General features: G+C 49.7%; 1 protein-coding gene across 1 annotated transcript; it reads left to right on the top strand.

Annotated features, from left to right (window-relative positions):
• The first annotated feature begins 872 nt into the window (after positions 1-872).
• Positions 873-16,024, top strand: LOC149281903 (myosin-3-like). Its single transcript, XM_089498901.1, has 39 exons — positions 873-1,076; positions 1,246-1,389; positions 1,799-1,955; positions 2,054-2,081; positions 2,799-2,910; positions 3,059-3,151; positions 3,456-3,519; positions 3,956-4,054; positions 4,294-4,397; positions 4,482-4,620; positions 4,803-4,921; positions 5,007-5,156; positions 5,364-5,534; positions 5,696-6,002; positions 6,187-6,257; positions 6,712-6,799; positions 6,881-6,998; positions 7,203-7,326; positions 7,765-7,901; positions 8,125-8,380; positions 8,617-8,859; positions 9,056-9,232; positions 9,793-9,938; positions 10,254-10,344; positions 10,601-10,990; positions 11,278-11,404; positions 11,576-11,694; positions 11,785-11,981; positions 12,312-12,495; positions 12,717-12,882; positions 13,093-13,217; positions 13,326-13,634; positions 13,850-14,053; positions 14,293-14,418; positions 14,566-14,736; positions 15,092-15,196; positions 15,272-15,367; positions 15,482-15,619; positions 15,951-16,024. The coding sequence occupies exons 1-39, from the start codon at positions 873-875 to the stop codon at positions 15,972-15,974; spliced, it is 5,823 nt and encodes a 1,940-aa protein (XP_089355027.1). The 3' UTR covers positions 15,975-16,024.
• Positions 16,025-20,143: the final 4,119 nt, after the last annotated feature.

Genomic DNA, 20,143 nt, shown 5'->3' on the forward strand with positions numbered 1-20,143 from the left:
TCCTGCGGTATCCGAGATGCTCGCGATGCGTGCGGATTTGCCCTGGCATTAACATGCGAGCATATTTCATGCCCCGTCTGGGGCGATAATCCCATTCTGAAGACCGAGAGGTCATGGCTCGCAATTGTCCACCTTGGCAAAGTTCTGAAGATGAAAAAAAAAAAGCCCAAGATGGGAGATCATTTCTATATTTAATTCTAATAAAAAAACGGGCGAGGGCTGGATCTTATTTCCAATTATAGAGGCGGGTCGGATTGAAGGGATTATTGTGCCCCGCTATAAAAGCCCCGCGCGCGTTGGCCAGGGGGTTTCGCAGGTGTAGGAACTGTAAGTACCCCTCCTGATTACTAATATATAATAACGAATGTTTAGAGTATAAGGCACTCTTATCCCAGACGGATGACTCCGCACGTGTTTCTAATTCGCAGGTTGGAGCTTCGCACGACGTCCTTTGTTTCTGGATTAGAGGGGTACAAGAAGGGCAGGTAATTGGGGTAGATTTTAAATCCTGAACATGTGAGTGGGGCAGCAACTGGTACCCGGTGCGCACTCTGAGCTCTGTGTACCTGGTGCTGTACCGGCGCACACTCTGAGCTCTGGGTACCTGGTGCTGTACGGGCGCGCGCTGAGCTCTGTGTACCTGGTGCTGTACAGGCCCCTAGAAGAGCAAAAAGAGAGAGGGGCAGACATGGTGGAAGCTATGCAATATGTTGAGGGGTAGGATAAAGTAGGGGAGTAAAAAGGAATGATTTAAGGTTAGAGGGTTGAATCGTGAGGGGTGACGTTAGAGAATTAGATTAATAAAAGGAGTAGTAGATACCTGGAATAGGCTTCCAGTGCCACTAACTCACCAATGCGATCTTGCAGCCACCATGAGTAGCGACGCTGAAATGGAGGTGTTCGGGGTGGCCGCGCTGTTCCTTCGTAAATCCGAGAAGGAGCGGATCGAGGCTCAGAACCAACCGTTCGATGCCAAAACCTATTGCTACGTGACGGACGCGACCACCGAGTACATAAAGGGAAGAGTCAAGAGCACGGAGGGCGGAAAGACGACCGTGGAGACGGAGGACAAGAGGGTAAGAGAGCCGCTTCCGCCCCTACGATAACTCAGTCCTGCGCTCGATGTTAACATTCAACAAGTTCAACGTACGTTTAGTGTTTGGAGGCGCTGGCGGTGATGTGCCCTGTGCTGTACCGCTCGGCAGAGCGCCTTCTCTAACGCCCGCCATGTCTGTTGAATCTCAGACGGTCACCGTGAAGCCGGAGAACGTCTACCCGATGAATCCACCCAAGTTTGATAAAATCGAGGACATGGCGATGCTGACCCACCTGCACGAGCCGGCGGTGCTGTACAACCTCAAGGATCGCTACAAGGCGTGGATGATCTACGTGAGTCCCGCGGCCCACCCGACGTTACGTTTATCTTTAGAGCGCCAGCAGAGACCGTGGCGCTGTTACAATCAGGGAGCGAAAAAGCAACTCCAACATTCACAAAATATAGCAATTTACAATAAGATTAACATTCGTTAGGTGGAGAAAAGTGCCCTGCTGGGGGAGATTCTATCCCTGGAGGACACAGAGAGCCAGCGATCCCACTTTATAGATCCCTGGGAGATCTCCCCTGGAGTATTGTGATCAGTTCTCTAGAGCAGATGCCGGGAGGACACAGAGCGCTGGTGATCCCACTTTTTAGATCGCACCTAGTAGATCCCTGGTAAAGATTCCACTTTATAGATCGTCTCACCCTATATATACACAAAAAACAAGATGAATAAAAATTGCAACTGTCCTGTTATAGACCTATTCCGGGTTGTTCTGCGTCACCGTGAACCCCTACAAGTGGCTTCCCGTCTACAACCCGGAGGTGGTGAACGCTTACCGGGGCAAGAAGCGCCAGGAGACTCCACCACACATCTTCTCCATCTCTGATAACGCCTATCAGGCCATGTTAACGGGTGAGCTTCAGCAAACATCTAGCAAATATACATAAAGAATAAATACAAATCCATCAAAAGATATCACTTAACGATATTAAACTCTTTTATTTCTGCAGATCGGGAAAATCAGTCGATCCTGATCACGTAAGTAGAAACTTTAACTAATTGGTACTTTCTAGATCAGGTAACCCCGTCGCGGTAAATACCGATAGAAAACCCGCGGCTATACGTTCATTTAGTACTAATGGACAGAGTTCACCCCGGAAATGTACATTATTTACCTGATTAATTAAGAATAGACATTTCTCTTGGAGGGAGACCGATGATGTTGGGGAGCTTTATGAACCCCGGGGGGGAATTATTCAGTCAAATAGATGAGTCTTTAAACCAAAAAGTGTGGGTTTTACACCTAAAGAGCTGAGAAGGTTGAGGACAGAAGCTCAGAAATACGTTAGAAATGAGGTCACCAGGTGGAGTTAAACGAAGAGTATTTGGGTGAAGGGGAAATGGAGAAGCCGCGGTCCTCACCATGAAAAGCCACGGAAGGTCATTGTCACCTGATTAGAAAGAATGCCTTTGGTGACGAACTCGAGGGGAGGGTGGCTTTTCAGACACAATTCATGAAAAATCCACTACTTACAGAAATACCCAACATTGAGATGTTTGGGTTCTCCAAAAAGGAGTAGAAATGATGGGAAACGGGTCCAGAGTGAGCCTGGAGAAGGACAAGAAAGTTCTAAACCAACCCTGTAAAGTGCCTTAATACCATGTCTTGGAAGCCCGACTATGTTCACGTGTTCTATGGACTGCACTCAGAGTCCTCTGATAATCTTATTTATTGGGCCGTGTGTTTTATCGCAGCGGAGAATCCGGGGCCGGAAAGACCGTGAACACCAAGCGTGTCATCCAGTACTTTGCGACAATCGCAGCCGTCGGGGACACAAAGAAGAAGGAAGAGGCTTCAAAAAATAAGGTACGAGACGGGGGTCTGGGGACTCGTCTTCTGCGCTACGTTGTTGCGATAAGATGGTTCAGACGTTCTGCAGCCGTTCCGTTGTCTGCCGCGAGCGCACGGCCGCTACGTGGACCCCAGACGTTAACCGGTTCATTTCTTACCGCAGGGCACCCTGGAGGATCAAATCATCCAGGCCAACCCTCTGCTGGAGGCCTTCGGTAACGCCAAGACCGTGAGGAACGACAACTCGTCCCGCTTCGTGAGTATACGACGTTCATATGAGATAAAGAAGCAGGCGGTTCTGATAGGTAAAGCAGGGAGCGCTGCGGGGCTTCGGCTTTGAAGCATTAGACGTGAAGCCGCACAGAGGTAACGTTTACCGGGTTTGTTGAGGACTTGTAGCACTGCTTAGTATATCCTCCCTGGAAATCTTCTGACCCCCTCGTTAAACGCCAGCTAGTCGGGTGGCAGAAATACCCCCCCCCCTACTGTTCAGAGAGGGAAAGGCAGCTGTATCTGCTCTGCGGTGCATCCAAGTCACGGGGTCTTTCACTTATCCGCAGGGTAAATTTATCCGCATCCATTTTGGGGCCACCGGGAAGCTGGCCTCTGCAGATATCGAAACATGTGAGTACATAATACATACCAAAAACACGCATGCTTCACCATTACATACAGAGAAATCAGCTCCATATAAAATCTCAGGGCCTTTTTACATAGAAACCCCAACCCTGCCGGCAGCCCCCGTCTAGTCGCCCGTTTCTCCCGCTGTAAAGACTCAAACCTTAATCAGTCGTTGGTCTCGTCTTAGATTCCGGAGCCGTATGTCTATCTCATGCATGTTTAATACCCTCACTGTATTACCCTCTACCACTTCTCCTGGGAGGCTGTTCCATTAGTCTACCACCCACTCTTTTTTGGAGGTTACGGTCCATAAATGGCATTATTAGGTGAACAATTCTCTTATTATTTAGTTTCGGACAGCTTGTACACGTTGCGTACCATACATCTGAGTGCTTATGGTCCCGGAATTGCCTAAGATGCGATGCAATGTATTTTTTAGATCTGCTGGAGAAGTCCAGAGTCACGTTCCAGCTGCAGGCCGAGAGGAGCTACCACATCTTCTACCAAATCCTCTCCAACAAGAAGCCGGAGCTGATCGGTCAGTATTCTTTACGCTGGCGGGTCTACCAAGCTGTGCGCCACGATGCGGACGTCATTACTACACCGCAATGCACGCTACATCACCGTATATAATGATTGTATCCGCGCATGCATACAACATAATTGTCCCCATTGTTCAAAGGTCCCTTGTTGACACATAAGTAACATTATGGGAGATTGTATCAAGCCCTTGGAACACGAGGATTCCAACTAATATAAAATCCTCTTTCTTCCCAGATACATTGTTAATTACGACAAACCCATATGACTTCCCGTACATTAGCCAAGGGGAGATCTCGGTGGCCAGCATCGACGACACAGAAGAACTGATAGCCACAGATGTAAGTACCTTAAATCTCACACTTCATTAAGCGACGTGCAGGACGGGTCGCTTTCACGTTGTTGTGTTTCTTTGTTACGCACAGAGCGCTATTGATATTCTGGGCTTCACCCCCGAAGAGAAAATTGGTATTTACAAGTTAACGGGGGCCGTCATGCACTACGGCGTCATGAAGTTCAAGCAGAGACCCCGTGAGGAGCAGGCAGAGCCCGATGGGACGGAGGGTAAGGAGTTCACGGAGTATACGCCAGGGGGTATTACCATCAGTTTTAGAATGGGTGCTAAAGGGGTTCCGTTGGGCAAAGTTATTGATTCAAGTAAATCTTAGTCTGCCCCCCCCATGCGTATTCTTGCCCACCGTCACAAAGTCTCCATGCTAACCCACGCGCTTCGCCTTGTTTTACAGTGGCCGATAAAACAGCTTATCTCACCGGGTTAAACTCGGCAGATTTGCTAAAAGGTCTCTGCTTCCCCCGGGTGAAAGTCGGAAACGAGTACGTGACCAAAGGTCAAACCGTGGAGCAGGTGGGGAAACTCGGCGCTGCAAGCCCTTATCACCTAAACATTTTTTTATAGAAAACCCTGAATGTGGCGTTCTTGTCCCGCTTAGGTTCACCAAAACGTCAATGCCCTGGCCAAGTCGGTGTATGAGAAGTTGTTCCTGTGGATGGTGACCCGCATTAACCATCAGCTGGATACTAAGTTACCCCGACAGCATTTTATCGGCGTGTTGGATATCGCTGGATTTGAAATCTTTGAGGTAGGTTGAGGTCCGTTCTCCCTTTGTCTTCGCCGATTGAAAGATTTCTTGGGGCCGGAGCTGCCTCTGCACCACGCTCCATATTTACGTGGCGTTTAGAATCATGGCTGCTGATATTTGATGGGGGTTATTTCCCCCAAATCCTTTGGATCCCTTCTACTAACCAGCAGCCCGGTAGCGATAACGTTTTTCTATTTAACTTTGTAGTTCAACAGCCTGGAACAGCTGTGCATCAACTTCACCAACGAGAAGCTGCAGCAGTTCTTCAACCACCACATGTTCGTCTTGGAACAAGAGGAATATAAGAAGGAAGGGATCGAGTGGGAGTTCATCGACTTCGGCATGGACTTGGCCGCCTGCATCGAGCTCATCGAGAAGGTACTGCACAAATGCCAATGGAGTCCACACAATAAAGTCCTAGCGCAGATCCATTGCAAAATGAATTATGAAATTGTCATACAAGAAAAGCAAAATGACTTGGTTTATTATATAATCCACCCTTTTCAATGTCCATATGCATTATCTCTTATGATTTCTAGCCGATGGGCATCTTCTCCATCCTTGAAGAGGAGTGCATGTTCCCCAAGGCAACAGACACTTCATTCAAGAACAAGCTTTACGACCAACATCTCGGCAAATCCAACAACTTCCAGAAGCCAAAACCGGCCAAAGGCAAGCAAGAGGCTCACTTCTCCCTCATCCACTACGCCGGGACGGTGGATTACAACATTAAAGGCTGGCTGGAGAAGAACAAGGACCCGCTGAATGAAACTGTGGTGGGGCTCTACCAGAAATCTTCCATGAAGATCTTGGCCAACCTTTACGCCTCCTACGCTGCTACAGACGGTAAGCCCCTGACGTTCTCGTTAAAGTCGATAAAGATAGCCTAGGTCCGGCATTAAAGAGCTTCTAGTCTAAGGGGAGTAAAGGGGACCTGGTTGGTGGGAAGCTCGGCGTAATGTTACATCGTATCATGATCTGGATGAATATTAATCGTGTTGTTGTTCTAAATCTTGCCCTTTGGATTTAGCTGAAGCCGCTGGCAAAAAGGGAGCCAAGAAGAAGGGCTCTTCGTTTCAGACCGTGTCTGCTCTTTTCAGGGTAAGCCATTTCTAGTGCAAATAAACTAACTTTTAATAAAAACAGCATATTTCATACGGTTTCACCGCGTAATGTCTGTGAGACGCTGATACGTTATTCCAAACGCCGTGAGCACACAGCCACCGGCGGTACCCTACAGGCAGTGCTTTACCAACAAACAGGTACAATTAACGTGAAGACCAGTAATATGTACATAGCGATACTTCTAGAGGCCCAAAAACACTGAGAAAAAGAGACCACTGAGGTCTTGCAAACTTTAATGAATCTAAAAATGATCCCAAACATCTTTGGGCTAACGAATAAGTAGCGGCACGGTTGGCCGCCAAGCTGTGAGATGTCTGATAGGTCTCCAGATCTCTGCCGTGGTTTTCTAAAGTTTCTGGAAGCGCAGTTGGATAGATTATGCCTGTAGACCCTATTTATTAATAAATAATCACCTTTTTCAAAAATGCAGGAAAACTTGAACAAACTGATGTCCAATTTAAGAACAACCCACCCCCACTTTGTGAGGTGCATCATCCCTAACGAAACCAAAACACCAGGTAAGCTATGGGCTGTGCGTCACCTTCCAGGTAACGACCCCTGGAGTTTGTCCGGAAACCGGCAATTGTTTTATATTCCAGGGGATATGGACCATCACCTCGTTCTCCACCAGCTGAGATGTAACGGGGTACTCGAGGGCATCAGAATTTGCCGCAAGGGCTTCCCCAACAGGATCGCGTATGCAGACTTTAAACAAAGGTAAAGTTACTAACGCCGGACGACCTGGCGGGGGGCGAATTGTAAAAATGTTGGCACAAAAAATGTCGGTGGGAGGATGGGGAGAGCGTGAAGTGAGGGGTTTGTGTTTTATACTTTCATTCTTTGGTCTGAACATTAGAGACATTTTAAAATGAAGGAAAGTGACCCGATTGCACCTGATTTGTGCTCTCGCTTTTTTAATAGGTACCGGATCCTGAACGCAAGCGCGATCCCAGAGGGACAGTTTATAGACAGCAAGAAAGCCTGCGAGAAACTGTTGGGATCCATTGACATCGATCACACTCAGTATAAGTTCGGGCACACTAAGGTAAAGGGGCCAGTTCTTCTAAATGTAGCATATAATGAGCCCTCCTCATCCCCAAATCCGTGGCCTTGGCATTTCAGAGTTCTGTGAATTAAATTGAGGTTCCTAAAGTTTCCATTTTTTTTAGACATTCATCCTTAGGCGTCAGGGGGTTATATTACCGCTGAAATTCCACCTTGTACTTCTTCAAACGTAATCTTCGAGGACCACCATCCCGGAGGAATTTTAATGATTTGCTAATTAACATTCAACCCTGGAAGAAATGTGATGAGTATCGTCCTGAAAACCAGTTTAATTTGTGGACTTTAGGGACGGCAGTTTGACCCCTTAGAACCTGGACGGTGCCAAGCGATGAAATAGTGGAGATAGAGTCAAGCAGGGAGGGCTGTCCGGCGCCGAGTTATCTACCAGAGTCCATGCTGTGTCTTCTTCATATTTAAGGTGTTCTTCAAAGCTGGGTTGCTGGGTACGTTGGAGGAGATGCGAGACGACCGCCTCGCCCTTCTCATCACCCGCACGCAGGCTGTATGCAGAGGCTTCCTCATGAGAGTTGAATTCCAAAAAATGATGGCGAGAAGGTACTTAATATCCGCATCAGAATAGCTCGGTCTGTTTCTTAATTCGCAAAAAATGGTTTTCAAAAAGGCCTTTTCAGTTACGTAAAATGTCCCTGCCCACGTGATAAGAATCCACATTTTATTACACCTTAAACTTCCCTCACCATAGATAAAAATCAGTGTTATACACGGCTTATTAGTAAATCGCTTGAAATCTAATCTCCCGGTTACCGTTTACTTTTAGGGAAGCCATCTTCTCCATTCAGTACAATATCCGCGCCTTCATGAACGTCAAGCACTGGCCATGGATGAAGCTCTACTTCAAGATCAAGCCTCTTCTCAGAAGTGCAGAGACAGAGAAGGAGATGGCTGCCATGAAAGAGGAATTTGCCAAAACCAAGGAGGATCTGGCAAAGTCCGAAGCCAAAAGAAAAGAAATGGAGGAAAAGATGGTGAAACTTCTCCAAGAGAAGAATGACCTCCAGCTGCAAGTCCAATCCGTAAGCATTGTGATGACCCGGTGTCCATCATGGTCTGCCGCTTACCTCTAAAGATAGGTAAAAGGATTGAATTATGAGAAAGGGATATCAGATCACCCGCCATGTTCCTGGTATTTAACTGTAAGGGCAACTGTGAACTCCAGATATCTACGGCACCTTCGCTGGTCCCATCCTGACCCCGCGCCGTTATTATACTCCTCATTACAAAGTCACAAACGTCTGTATTCTCTCTGAAGGAATCTGAAAACCTGACGGACGCGGAGGAGAGATGCGATCAATTAATTAAAACCAAAATCCAACTGGAGGCCAAAATCAAGGAGCAGAACGAGAGGCTGGAGGATGAGGAAGAGTCGAACGCCGAGCTGACGGCCAAGAAGAGAAAGCTGGAAGACGAATGCTCCGAACTGAAGAAAGACATCGACGACCTCGAGTTGACTTTGGCCAAGGTTGAGAAGGAGAAACACGCCACAGAGAACAAAGTACGTCTCCCGGCTAATTAAGATTTTGATAATTATTGCGGTTGAGATTTGTACATTTTCCCCTGTTAGAGGGACGATGAAAGTAGAGAGATAACTCTTAGTGTTTTTGTTTTTTTTGTTAATATTGTAAATGATATTTGATATATTTTAGAGCTTTTAAAACTTGAAGAGATTTCATCAGGTTTGATTTCAACAGGTTAAAAACCTCACGGAGGAAATGTCCGGTCTGGATGAAACCATCGTTAAGCTGACCAAAGAAAAGAAAGCTCTCCAGGAGGCTCACCAGCAGACCTTGGATGATCTCCAGGCAGAAGAAGACAAAGTTAACTCTCTGACCAAACATAAAATTAAACTGGAGCAGCAAATTGATGACGTGAGTACGATATCGCTAAAGGCAGAGCTCTCCCCGCATTAGGACCTAGGAGGACCTGTAGACCGCATCAAGCACCCGGTGATATGTTTATGGGGGCCCTGACCCACCAATCACCCCCCCCCGACCTACCTTACCGAAAAGGTTTTGCTTCCTCGCGCTGCGGGTCCTCTTTGTGTGTAGTGTTGAGATATGTCGTCACACTCCCGACGCTGCCACCTCAGAAGGTCACGCAGATCTGGGAAGGAGATGCTGTGGAGATCTGTGCCGGCCAAGGACCGGGGTCTGTGGTGTAAATGGGTCTATTACCATTATCCCTAAAGAGCTGGTTCAGCTGCACCCCACCGGGAGGCCAGAATACACTGGTGGGTGATGGAGCTTATAATGCATGGGACATCGATGATGTCAAGCAGACCTGGGGATTGGTAAACACAAGACCGAGAAATAATTGCACCGCGTGTCAGCTCAGAGCCCTCGGTTTATTCTTCACAATTAAAAAACAATACTAGAAGCACAAAATGTTAACACTTACTGATCAGCGACGTCTCCGATCCCTCCTGCAGCTGCAAGGATCCCTGGAACAGGAGAAAAAACTGCGTTTGGACTTCGAGCGATCCAAGAGGAAACTCGAGGGAGACCTGAAGTTGGCTCAGGACTCCATCATGGATTTGGAAAACGACAGACAGCAGCTGGACGAAAGACTTAAAAAGTACGAGGTTTATGTTAAAACGAAGCGTGAAATGTAACCAGCTTTTGGTGTTTGTAACATTTAGAGAGAGGCGAAACTTTAGTCCTCTTAACTATTCTATCATCTGTGAACCTCCACCATACCCCGATATGGGGGGGGGGGGGTTAAATATTCCTCCTAAAAAGTTAGCTTTAGGGGCACGTAAAGGAGGTCTTAGCGGGAAAAGCGCTGTGTGCTGTTAATGTTTGCACGAGTTTTCTGTACAGTAACCAGGATGTGTTCGTCGTGACTCTCGTTACGCTGTTTAATCTTATTTGATTTATGCGCCGGTCGCAGGAAGGACTTTGAGATAAGCCAACTGCTCGGCAGGATTGAGGATGAACAAGCAGCCGGCAACCAGCATCAGAAGAAAATTAAAGAGCTTCAGGTAAAAGGGTCAATTTCAGGCGTAGAACAATTCGGTTCAGACGGAAGCAGCGCAATGCAGCAGAAACGTTTCTCATTATCTATCCTCTATCATTCCTTGTTACATCTAGTCTGCCCTCCTTTTTTCTTTTCATCACTTATCCCAACGCTCTTATATCCTTGATACCCCGCACGGCCAATGCCGCTCTTTGATAACTCTACGCGTTGCTCTTGAGCCCAATGTACGTTGATACGCTACGTTTGGTTTTGTTTTCTAGGCTCGTGTAGAAGAGCTGGAAGAGGAAATTGAGTCGGAAAGAGCAACGCGGGCCAAGGCGGAGAAGCAAAGGTCTGATCTGGCCAGGGAGCTGGAGGAGATCAGCGAGAGGCTGGAGGAGGCCGGAGGGGTCACGTCGACTCAGATAGAACTCAATAAGAAAAGGGAAGCCGAGTTCCAGAAAATGCGTCGGGACCTGGAGGAAGCGTCTCTGCAGCACGAGGCCACGGTCGCCACTCTGCGCAAGAAGCACGCCGACAGCGCTGCCGAGTACTCCGAGCAGATAGACAACCTCCAGCGCGTGAAGCAGAAGCTGGAAAAGGAGAAGAGCGAGATGAGGATGGAGATCGACGATATCAATAGCAACCTGGAATCTGTCACTAAATCTAAGGTCTGCCGCTAATTTAAACGGTCATGTCATGGGCGCTAATCTGTCGGGAAAGCGTCTCCGGGACGCCGGGGTTTAACAGTCCCACGAACCCAGATTTCCACGTTCTTAACTTATTATAATCATTTCCGAGACTGCGTTACTAGATGTCGCTGGGAACAGACGGTTCTGCGATAAAACGGCTTCTCAGGAACACAATCTGCATTTATCCCAGACGATTGATAAATCACGTTATTGGAACATCGTCATTTGTTGTGATAAATACAGTCTCGCTATGTCTTTATACTCAGGCTGGACTCGAAAAGCTCTGCAGGATGCTGGAAGACCAGCTGAGTGAGTTCAAGGCGAAAACCGAAGAGAACCAGAGAAATGTCGCGGAGCTAACGCTCCAAAAGGCCCGTCTGCAGACAGAATCAGGTACGACTGGAACACAGATACGGGTCCAAACACGTCCTGACGATGGAAGAGCCCAAAACCGGCTCGATAATGTGTAGCAGCCGACGGGGAAATGTCTTTATGGGGAAAACGTACCTTTTTATCTAAATACTGCCACGACTTATGACATCTTATTTGCCATTTACAACGCAGGGGAGTTGGCCAGACAGCTGGAGGAAAGAGAGTCTTTGGTGTCACAACTGTCGCGGTCCAAGCAAGCGTTTACTCAACAAATTGAGGAGCTCAAGAGGATGATGGAAGAAGAAGTCAAGGTAACTGGTTTGACGTGTCTGAGCTTTACGGGTTTTCAGGCAATGCGGCAATACGAATCCTTATATATCCTTACGCTTCGCATTTACCAGGCGAAGAACGCGCTGGCACACGGCTTGCAGGCTTCCCGCCACGACTGCGATCTGCTCCGCGAACAGTACGAAGAAGAACAGGAGGCCAAGTCTGAGCTCCAGAGAGCCCTGTCCAAAGCCAACGGAGAAGTCGCCCAATGGAGGACGAAATACGAGACGGACGCTATTCAGCGCACAGAGGAACTGGAGGAAGCCAAGTAATGTTTTAGTTTAAAAAAAAAAAAGTAAAAAATACATGTTTGGCAAGATGCTCAGTGCGGCGTTTACACTGGGGGCTGGGGTCAAAGGGGAAGCATTTAAATGACTTCTCTTGGCATCTTGCCACCACTATGGCCCCCTACCTCGTGCTTCTTTCTTGAGGGGGTGACTATGGTTTGCATCCCCAGAAACTCGCCTATCCAGGTAGACCGTGCAGTGCATTGGGATGGTGGGATGTCCATGTTAACATGGTTGGATCTCGTGCTTTCACGGAGGTATTTAGAGCGCCCGTGCTCTTTGGTGGCTAACGTGGGTCCTGTGTACTTTAGGAAGAAGTTAGCCCAGCGTCTTCAAGAGGCCGAGGAGAATATCGAGGCTGTAAACTCCAAGTGTTCCTCCCTGGAGAAGACCAAGCAGAGACTTCAAAGCGAAGTGGAAGATCTGATGATAGAAGTGGAACGGGCGAACTCTTTCGCGGCTGCGCTTGACAAAAAGCAAAGGAACTTTGACAAGGTAAAGGCGTTCATACAACGCCAGAAATTTAAGAGCGAAGACCCACGGATGGGGACCCCGTTCAACAAGCACCTTCACGGGGACCTTAGCCGATTTCAATGTTCCAAAAATGTATATTAAAATTAACTAATATTTCTGAAATATTCTGCTACAAACATGAAATTATTATTATTATCGCACAAACCACACTTAGACCCATGAATGTCTTTCGTTAAAAACAGGTGCTGGCCGAGTGGAGACAGAAGTACGAAGAAACTCAGGCTGAACTGGAATCTTCATTGAAGGAGGCACGATCTTTAAGCACGGAGCTCTTCAAAATGAAGAATGCTTACGAGGAGTCCTTGGACCAGCTTGAGACGGTTAAACGAGAGAACAAGAATCTGCAACGTGAGTGCTTTGGGAGTCGCGTAGGATCTTCTCCAGAAAGCTCTTGAGATTCCTGTGCCTTGTTAGATACAAAGTGACGCTCAAGATTGTCCACAACGAATGGGTCACAAAAGAGTGGCCAGCGTTCCATCGTATCGTCCCAGATAGAAAAGGCTCTGCGGAATTACCGCAGCGAGGATAACGTGACATACTCTGTGTTTACTTTCGCAGAAGAAATAGCCGACCTTACCGAGCAAATAGTTACAGGCACTAAAACCATCCATGAGCTGGAGAAAGTCAAGAAGCAAGTGGAGCTGGAGAAGAGCGAGATGCAAGCTTCACTCGAGGAGGCAGAGGTCGTTCTCTCCAATACGTATAAAGGCTATATATATATTTGTCTAGAATATGGAATGTTAAAAAAATATATAGGAAATTAAGTATTTTTGTCTCTCGTTATTTTATAGGCAGCTTTGGAACATGAAGAAGCCAAAATCCTCCGAATTCAGCTGGAGTTAACGCAGGTAAAAGCCGACATCGATCGGAAAATTGCGGAGAAAGATGAGGAAATTGACCAGATGAAGAGGAACTACCTGAGGACGGTGGAAACCATGCAGACCGCCTTGGATTCCGAGGTGCGGAGCAGGAACGAAGCGGTGAGGCTTAAGAAGAAGATGGAAGGTGACCTGAACGAGATGGAGATCCAGCTCAGCCACGCCAACCGTATAGCGGCCGAGGCGCAGAAATACTTACGGAACATCCAAGGCCAGCTGAAGGTATAACCTAGATCCATGCGGCGGCCGGTCCTGACTTAACTGGACGCTCCGGATTACATGCATAGGGGGCAAGGACGGCCGGGCCGAGCGGTTCTTATGTAGAAAGTTTTATGATGCGATATGGGTCGGTTCCTGGGAAGCAGGGAAATTATCCTTTGTCCTCCAATTAAAATGTTCCATTCGGCTTCATTTTGTTTCATCTCCTTTATCCGCAGGACACCCAAATCCACCTCGACGATGCCCTGAGGGGACAAGAGGATTTGAAGGAACAGCTGGCAATGGTGGAGCGTAGGAACAACCTGATGGCTTCCGAAATAGAAGAGATGAGGGCTGCTCTGGAACAGACGGAAAGATCCAGAAAGATAGCAGAACAGGAGCTTCTAGACGCAACAGAGCGTGTCCAGCTTCTGCACACACAGGTACCCGCGACGTTAACACGCAATGCTCTTTATCTGGATCCATAGAGTATCGCTCGCTCCCATCTTCATGTCCTTCCTTAAAATGTTTCTGGATGTAGCAAGATCGGAACATTCCAATAGATTGCGTCTCAACGAGGTTTTAGACCTTCACCAGGAGACTATTCCCATGTTTAAAGGTCTCCAAGTGGAAGTAGTTTTGGGACTTTGTTTCGTGACCGGCTGCCCTTTTCTTTCCGCAGAACACGAGTCTGATTAACACCAAAAAGAAGTTGGAGAGCGACGTCTCTCAGCTCCAGGGAGAGATTGAAGATACCATCAAGGAAGCGAGAAACGCAGAAGACAAAGCAAAGAAAGCCATCACCGATGTGAGCCCTACAATTAATTATAGCTTTAACGATGGTCTTGCTGCTGAAACGCCGGGACTAAAAAAAAAAGGAAATAATCAAGTTAGAAATCTTGTAAACACAAAAAAAAAAAAAAAGTTCCCTCTGGGCCGATTTGTGTCTTTCTAGGCCGCCATGATGGCCGAGGAGCTGAAGAAGGAGCAGGACACCAGCGCTCACCTCGAGAGGATGAAGAAGAACCTGGATCAGACCGTGAAGGATCTCCAGAACCGGCTGGAAGAAGCCGAGCAGCTGGCGCTGAAAGGAGGCAAGAAACACATCCAGAAACTGGAGGCCAGGGTGAGATCCTCTAAATCACTTTTACACTTTGGGGTTGGGGGGGACATGGTCTGGGGGCATGGCCGGTGGGCTCGAGTATCGGGTTTTCCGATACTCTTTTGATGTAGAAAGTATTATTATTGTTATTAACCGTATCATGCGAAGCCCCTACGCCTGCTGGGCTACATGATGCCTTCCAACCATCGCTGGACTCCCACTCCCATGAGCCGTTCTCTGGCAGGGGTGCGGAAGTAGCGGCATGTTGGCCGTATATACTCCAGTCGTAGCATATAGAATCGCATATAGAAGCCTGGTACTGAGCTGGATGCTGGGACATGTTTGAGGGTCGCTCGTTAATACTCTCCATTCATCACAGGTCCGGGAACTCGAGGGCGAAGTCGATATGGAGCAGAAGAAGAGCGCGGACGTTATCAAAGGAATCCGCAAATACGAGCGACGCGTCAAGGAGCTGACGTTCCAGGTGGGTTGGGAGAATGGTGGGAATTGGCCAAACCCGGGGAAGGAAGAGTAACCTTTAATTACCGATCTTCCGCAGTCCGAGGAGGACAGAAAGAACATCCTACGGTTACAAGACCTGGTCGATAAACTACAACTCAAAGTGAAGTCCTACAAGAGGATGACGGAAGAAGCCGTGAGTCCCTTCTCTATCATTAACCTCTGAACGTTGGGCGATATAAAGCGGGATCGAGATCTCTGCGCCATCGCCATCATCTAACGTCTCCTCTCCACCTCTCGCTGCTCACAGGAGGAGCAATCCAACGTCCAGATGTCCAAGTGCCGCAAGGTCCAGCACGAGCTGGAAGAGGCCGAGGAGCGGGCCGACATCGCCGAGAGTCAGGTCAACAAGCTCAGGATAAGGACTCGCGAAACCATCACCTCCAAGGTGGGTCAGTGAACGTCCGACAAGCACGAGGGTCCGTTTATCCCAACCAGAGGGGGCGCTCCTGTGCATGTAATACACGTAGTGAAAAGAGACAGACGTGCAACCTGGAGACTGCCCTGGAGCGACGGTTTAGCGAGGACGCAATCTGGATCTCCGGCATTTTATGTTTCTAGAGCCAAAGAGCGAGTTTGCGCAGCGGTTAATGCTTTCAGCAGCTGATTTCCATTGGTTGCCATGGTGATTGCACCACTTCTTTTTACGAGAACTGCTCTTTCTGAGCTCTCTGACTGTTCGGATCGTAACGTTTCCCCCGTGTGATTCTGTCTTGCAGGTGGTCATGTCCACTCAGGAGTAGCTCTTCGGGCGAGCAGCGTGCGGTAAAACGGAATACACAGAATGCTCATCCGCTGGAAGACACGGTCCGACTTTAGGCCCAGATTAACTTAATGGCGGGGTGATCGAGGGGCCGGGCTGCATTGCGCATCATTTTGGAGGCCGTTTGGTAGACGTCTGCTTATTACGAGGGTCAGGGTAGGTTGACTGGGAGATCTCCGTGCAGCCAATGAGAAATAGGATCTCTTCTCATCTCCCATTGGCTGCACGGTGTCCGAATCCAGATGCAAATGTTTAACCATGTAGGTGCCAGTAAAGAGGGAACATTAGATTCCCGGCGGCCGATCAGGTTCAGTAATCCCCAAAAGAAACCTCCCCGGAGCCAGTCCCTGTCACTACTACCCCTGGGCCCTCGTGGACTCTGCTTTCCAGCTGTTTTTGCCGATCTCTGCGCTCAGGAAATAAACGTTCTGCGCGACACTGATCAGTCTTTGTGTTTCTTTTCCTTGGGCCCCGGAACGTGCGTGCATCGAGCTCCTAGGGGCCCTTTTACATTTTATACAAACGCCATGAGCTTCATCATTCCGGGGCAATTATCCGTTTCCGTTCCAGAGATTAGATTGTGCCGGCCGGTCGGGTCACCGGCAGCCTGCTGTACCCGCATTCAGCCACAGGAGGGAGCCCCGAGCCGTCCCTGGCCGGGTTCCACTCACCTGTTGAGCCGTCCCTGGCTGCGGGTCCCTAAGCTGCGCCCGCGTGCCGTGCGGGGTAACCCTAAACCCGGGACCTTCAACAACAACTGCGTTCATCTAAATGCAGATGGTAAGGAAGTTCCATTTCACTGAGAGGGTGCTACATAAATGGAACAGCCTCCCAGCAGAGGTGTCTTACCCCCCTTCCTGCCTCAGAATATCAGTAACCATCATCCAAGATAGGCAGAGTTAAACAGGGTAGATTTGCATACAATAATTAGGAAACAGCCTCCCAGCAGAGGTGGTAGAGGGTAATACAGTGAGGGTATTAAACATGCATGGGATAGACATACGGCTCCTGAATCTAAGACGAGACCAACGACTGATTAAGGTTTGAGTCTTTACAGCAGGAGAAACGGGGAGACCAGACGGGGGCCGCCGGGGGCCGATCTGCCGGCAGGGTCTATGATTCTGAGTTTATGTCCCAGAAATCCTCCGTAACGTTTTTTATTTGTCGCCGCGGACGTTTCACTGACGTGATTTTTGCACGTTTGGCCGTGTATTTTGTATGTTGGCTGCGTGTAACGAACGGTTAATGTATAAAGAAACATAGAACCTGCCGATCCCACGCACCGTGCATGTATAATCCCCTCGCTCTACCGCTCCTGCTGTGAGGCTGCTCCATTTATCTACCACCTCTTATCCAATATACCCTGGGTTAACTGTCTTGGATCGAGGTTACTGATATCCGGAGGGCGTCCTGAAGACCCCCGGCCCCCGGTTTATCTTATCCCAGGGGTCCTGCCCCTCCAAACACAATGTTACCCCCCCCACCCCGAGGCTTAAAGGGGGACGACCCGCTTAATTGATTAAAGCGCAGTTTGTCGGCGGCAGCCAACACGCGCCCCCCCCCTACATCGTATCGCGCTGCACTTCCCAGCACTCTCAGCCGCCCCTCAGGCTGACGAGGCTCATTTGCCTTCAGATCGACCCCCTTTGCCGGGCGATAGCGCCGGAGATTAAACGCCCCCTGACATATATAGCCACGAAGCTGCATTTAGAAGTGGTGGCGGCCGGAGAATTCCGTGACTCATGGGGAGGAAATATAAGACGCTGAATAAAACATCCATTCCGGATCGTTTCTTAAGAGTCCGGCCAAGATCGGGAATTTAAATCCAAACAACTGCTCCGGGGGCTAAATATAAACGGGAGCCTTCCGAGGTCTCCAGCCACGGCACTTATACGGTCACTGAACTGCGCTATAAACCGCCTCGCGTTAACCCCCTCCGCCGCGTTAACCCCTCCACCCCGTATCCCTGACCGGCGCTCCGTGGGTTATTGGCCACCAAGCGAGCACAGAGGAAGAGCAGCCCCCCCCTCTATAAAACGTGGACACGTACGTGCATCTGTACACGCGTGTGCGTGGCTTGTCCACGTTGGGGTCGGGGCACTAAGTGTTTTGTGAGACCATCTGATGCTTTTCTCCTGGTTGCCCCCGGTAACCTTTTTAGAATCGTTATAAATATTTCTGGATAAGGTTAAGATCGCCCCCCCGGAATCGTGTCGCTTTCCCTGATCCTGCGACCAGCCGCAGAGGTAATTCCACCGCCGAGGCGCTGGCGGAATCGAAGCCCCTCTGCGCTCCTCCGACACGTCGCCAGTCAAGAGCCACGTAACGCTCTTCCATCCCCATCACAACGTCCGCACGGCCTCGAGGCACTTCCTTGTATCCACTACCTGCCCAGAGGCTGAGTGGGACTGTCACGGAGGTCGAGGAGCAGAGGAAAGGGACATGGAGGATGTGGCGTGGAGGTCGGGGGGTAGACGGCGTGTGGTGGAGGCCGGGGCGTGGCGGACGTGGCAGGGATGTGTCGGTGTTCGGATACACACAAATTGCCCTAAAACCCGGCGTTCGTGGGCGATGCTTCGTGGCGTCTTCCGTGGGAATCAGACGCCCGGCAGACACTCTCTTCGCGTTTGATGGCGCCGGGGATTCCGGACGTTACTCTGGACGCTCGAGCCACGTTCCCGGGATGCCACGTTAGTGGCTCGGCTCCCTCGGAGGACGCTGCCGTGGCTCAAACTACGGGCTGAGGGATTCCCCCCACTGGACGGCGTGCGTCTCTGGAGAGGGCCACGGTGAAACGTGGTGCCGCTGGGGGCAATAAGCATAGCTGGGGGGGGGAATAAGCAGAGCCGGGGGTCGTAGGACTGGGCGGCCCGGGGGGGCCCACGGATACACGCAGACGTGACGTCGTTGCATGGTCCGAGCCGTGTCTCTGCAGAGCTCCCCGTCGCTCCCCGAGGAATATTTAGCTGAAGTCCAAACATGGGCTTGGTGAGGGCGATTGGACAGGGGGGGGCTCCTCGTGGCCCCGGGGGGTCTGTGAGCCGTGGGGTCGGATCCGTGTCGTTATATCGGGCCAGGGGTCGGGTTTCGGTTGCTGAGCCAGACGTGGCTTCAGGTGACGGCTCGAGAGCTCTGAGGAAGGCCTTGAGAGGCGAGCATGAAGCGCCCTCCCACGGGGTCAATTACCACTAAAAATAAGATCTGCCCCGGGGGGGGGTGTGAGGCCACGTGACGGACCCCCGAAGGAAATGCTGACCACAGAAAACTCTATCCCCATAAACCTCGCCCTCCGGGGGCGTACGACGTGGTCCTCCTGCTATAAAGCCAGACCTCGGAGGGAGAGCCGTGGAACGCTCCCTCCGCACCGCCCGCCTGCCTTTACGGATTGTCAGCTCTTGGGGCCACTGCTCTGTAAAGAAAGCGTGTCCCCAATGCGAGGCTTCGGCCCTCGGTGGCCGTGAGACCTTTCATTGGAGCAACATATATGATTAGAACACGTGACACGTCCCGTTACCCCAGTGCCCCTGCTGATTGGACCGGTTGTCATGGTGATACAGCCACGTTTAAAACGCAGTAATCCCCAATATGATGAATATGCCGTGATTTTGTTATGGGGCCGGGGCCGGGGCATTAAGCTTCTGCCCCGGGGCGTGGAAGCCGTCTGGTTATAAGGGTCCTAAGTGTTTGCAAACCTTCCCCCCCCCTTAACACTTCGTGGCCTGGTATGTGACCCCGTGTCATCAGATCATAGCTGAGCACCACGCATCTGCCACGCGTGTATTAACCCTTTCAGTATACATTAGATTCAACGTTCTAGACCACATCATTTAACTAAAGTCCACGAAACGCCTGAAGAAGAGACGGAGCTGGTCTGAGAAGCTTGCAATCTATTATACGGCCGCCATCACAAGGCTCTGTATCTAGAGACATTTCTAGATCCTAGTGATAACTCGGGGGCCACGCGCTCTCTCTCCTCCTCCTCTCGCTCTCTCTGTCTCCTCCTCCTCCTCTCTCACTAGCTCTCTCTTTCTCTCTCTCTCTCTCTCTCTCGCTCTCTCGCACTCTCTCGCTTTCTCTCTCTCTCGCCCTCTCTCTCTCGCCCTCTCTCTCTCTCTCTCTCTCTCGCTCTCTCTCTCGCTCTCTCTCTCG

This window comes from Sceloporus occidentalis, unplaced genomic scaffold (assembly GCF_023333645.1).
Source record: "Sceloporus occidentalis isolate IW3139 unplaced genomic scaffold, rSceOcc1.0.p SCAF_126, whole genome shotgun sequence".
In the NCBI taxonomy this organism is placed as follows: domain Eukaryota; kingdom Metazoa; phylum Chordata; class Lepidosauria; order Squamata; family Phrynosomatidae; genus Sceloporus; species Sceloporus occidentalis.

Excerpts from the sequence above, each read along its gene's own strand:
- LOC149281903 (XM_089498901.1), top strand. The coding sequence starts at position 873 with ATGAGTAGCGACGCTGAAATGGAGGTGTTCGGGGTGGCCGCGCTGTTC. Across the intron at positions 11,695-11,784 it reads TGATGGAAGAAGAAGTCAAG|GCGAAGAACGCGCTGGCACA; the intron begins GTAACTGGTTTG and ends CGCATTTACCAG. Across the intron at positions 13,635-13,849 it reads ACATCCAAGGCCAGCTGAAG|GACACCCAAATCCACCTCGA; the intron begins GTATAACCTAGA and ends CTTTATCCGCAG.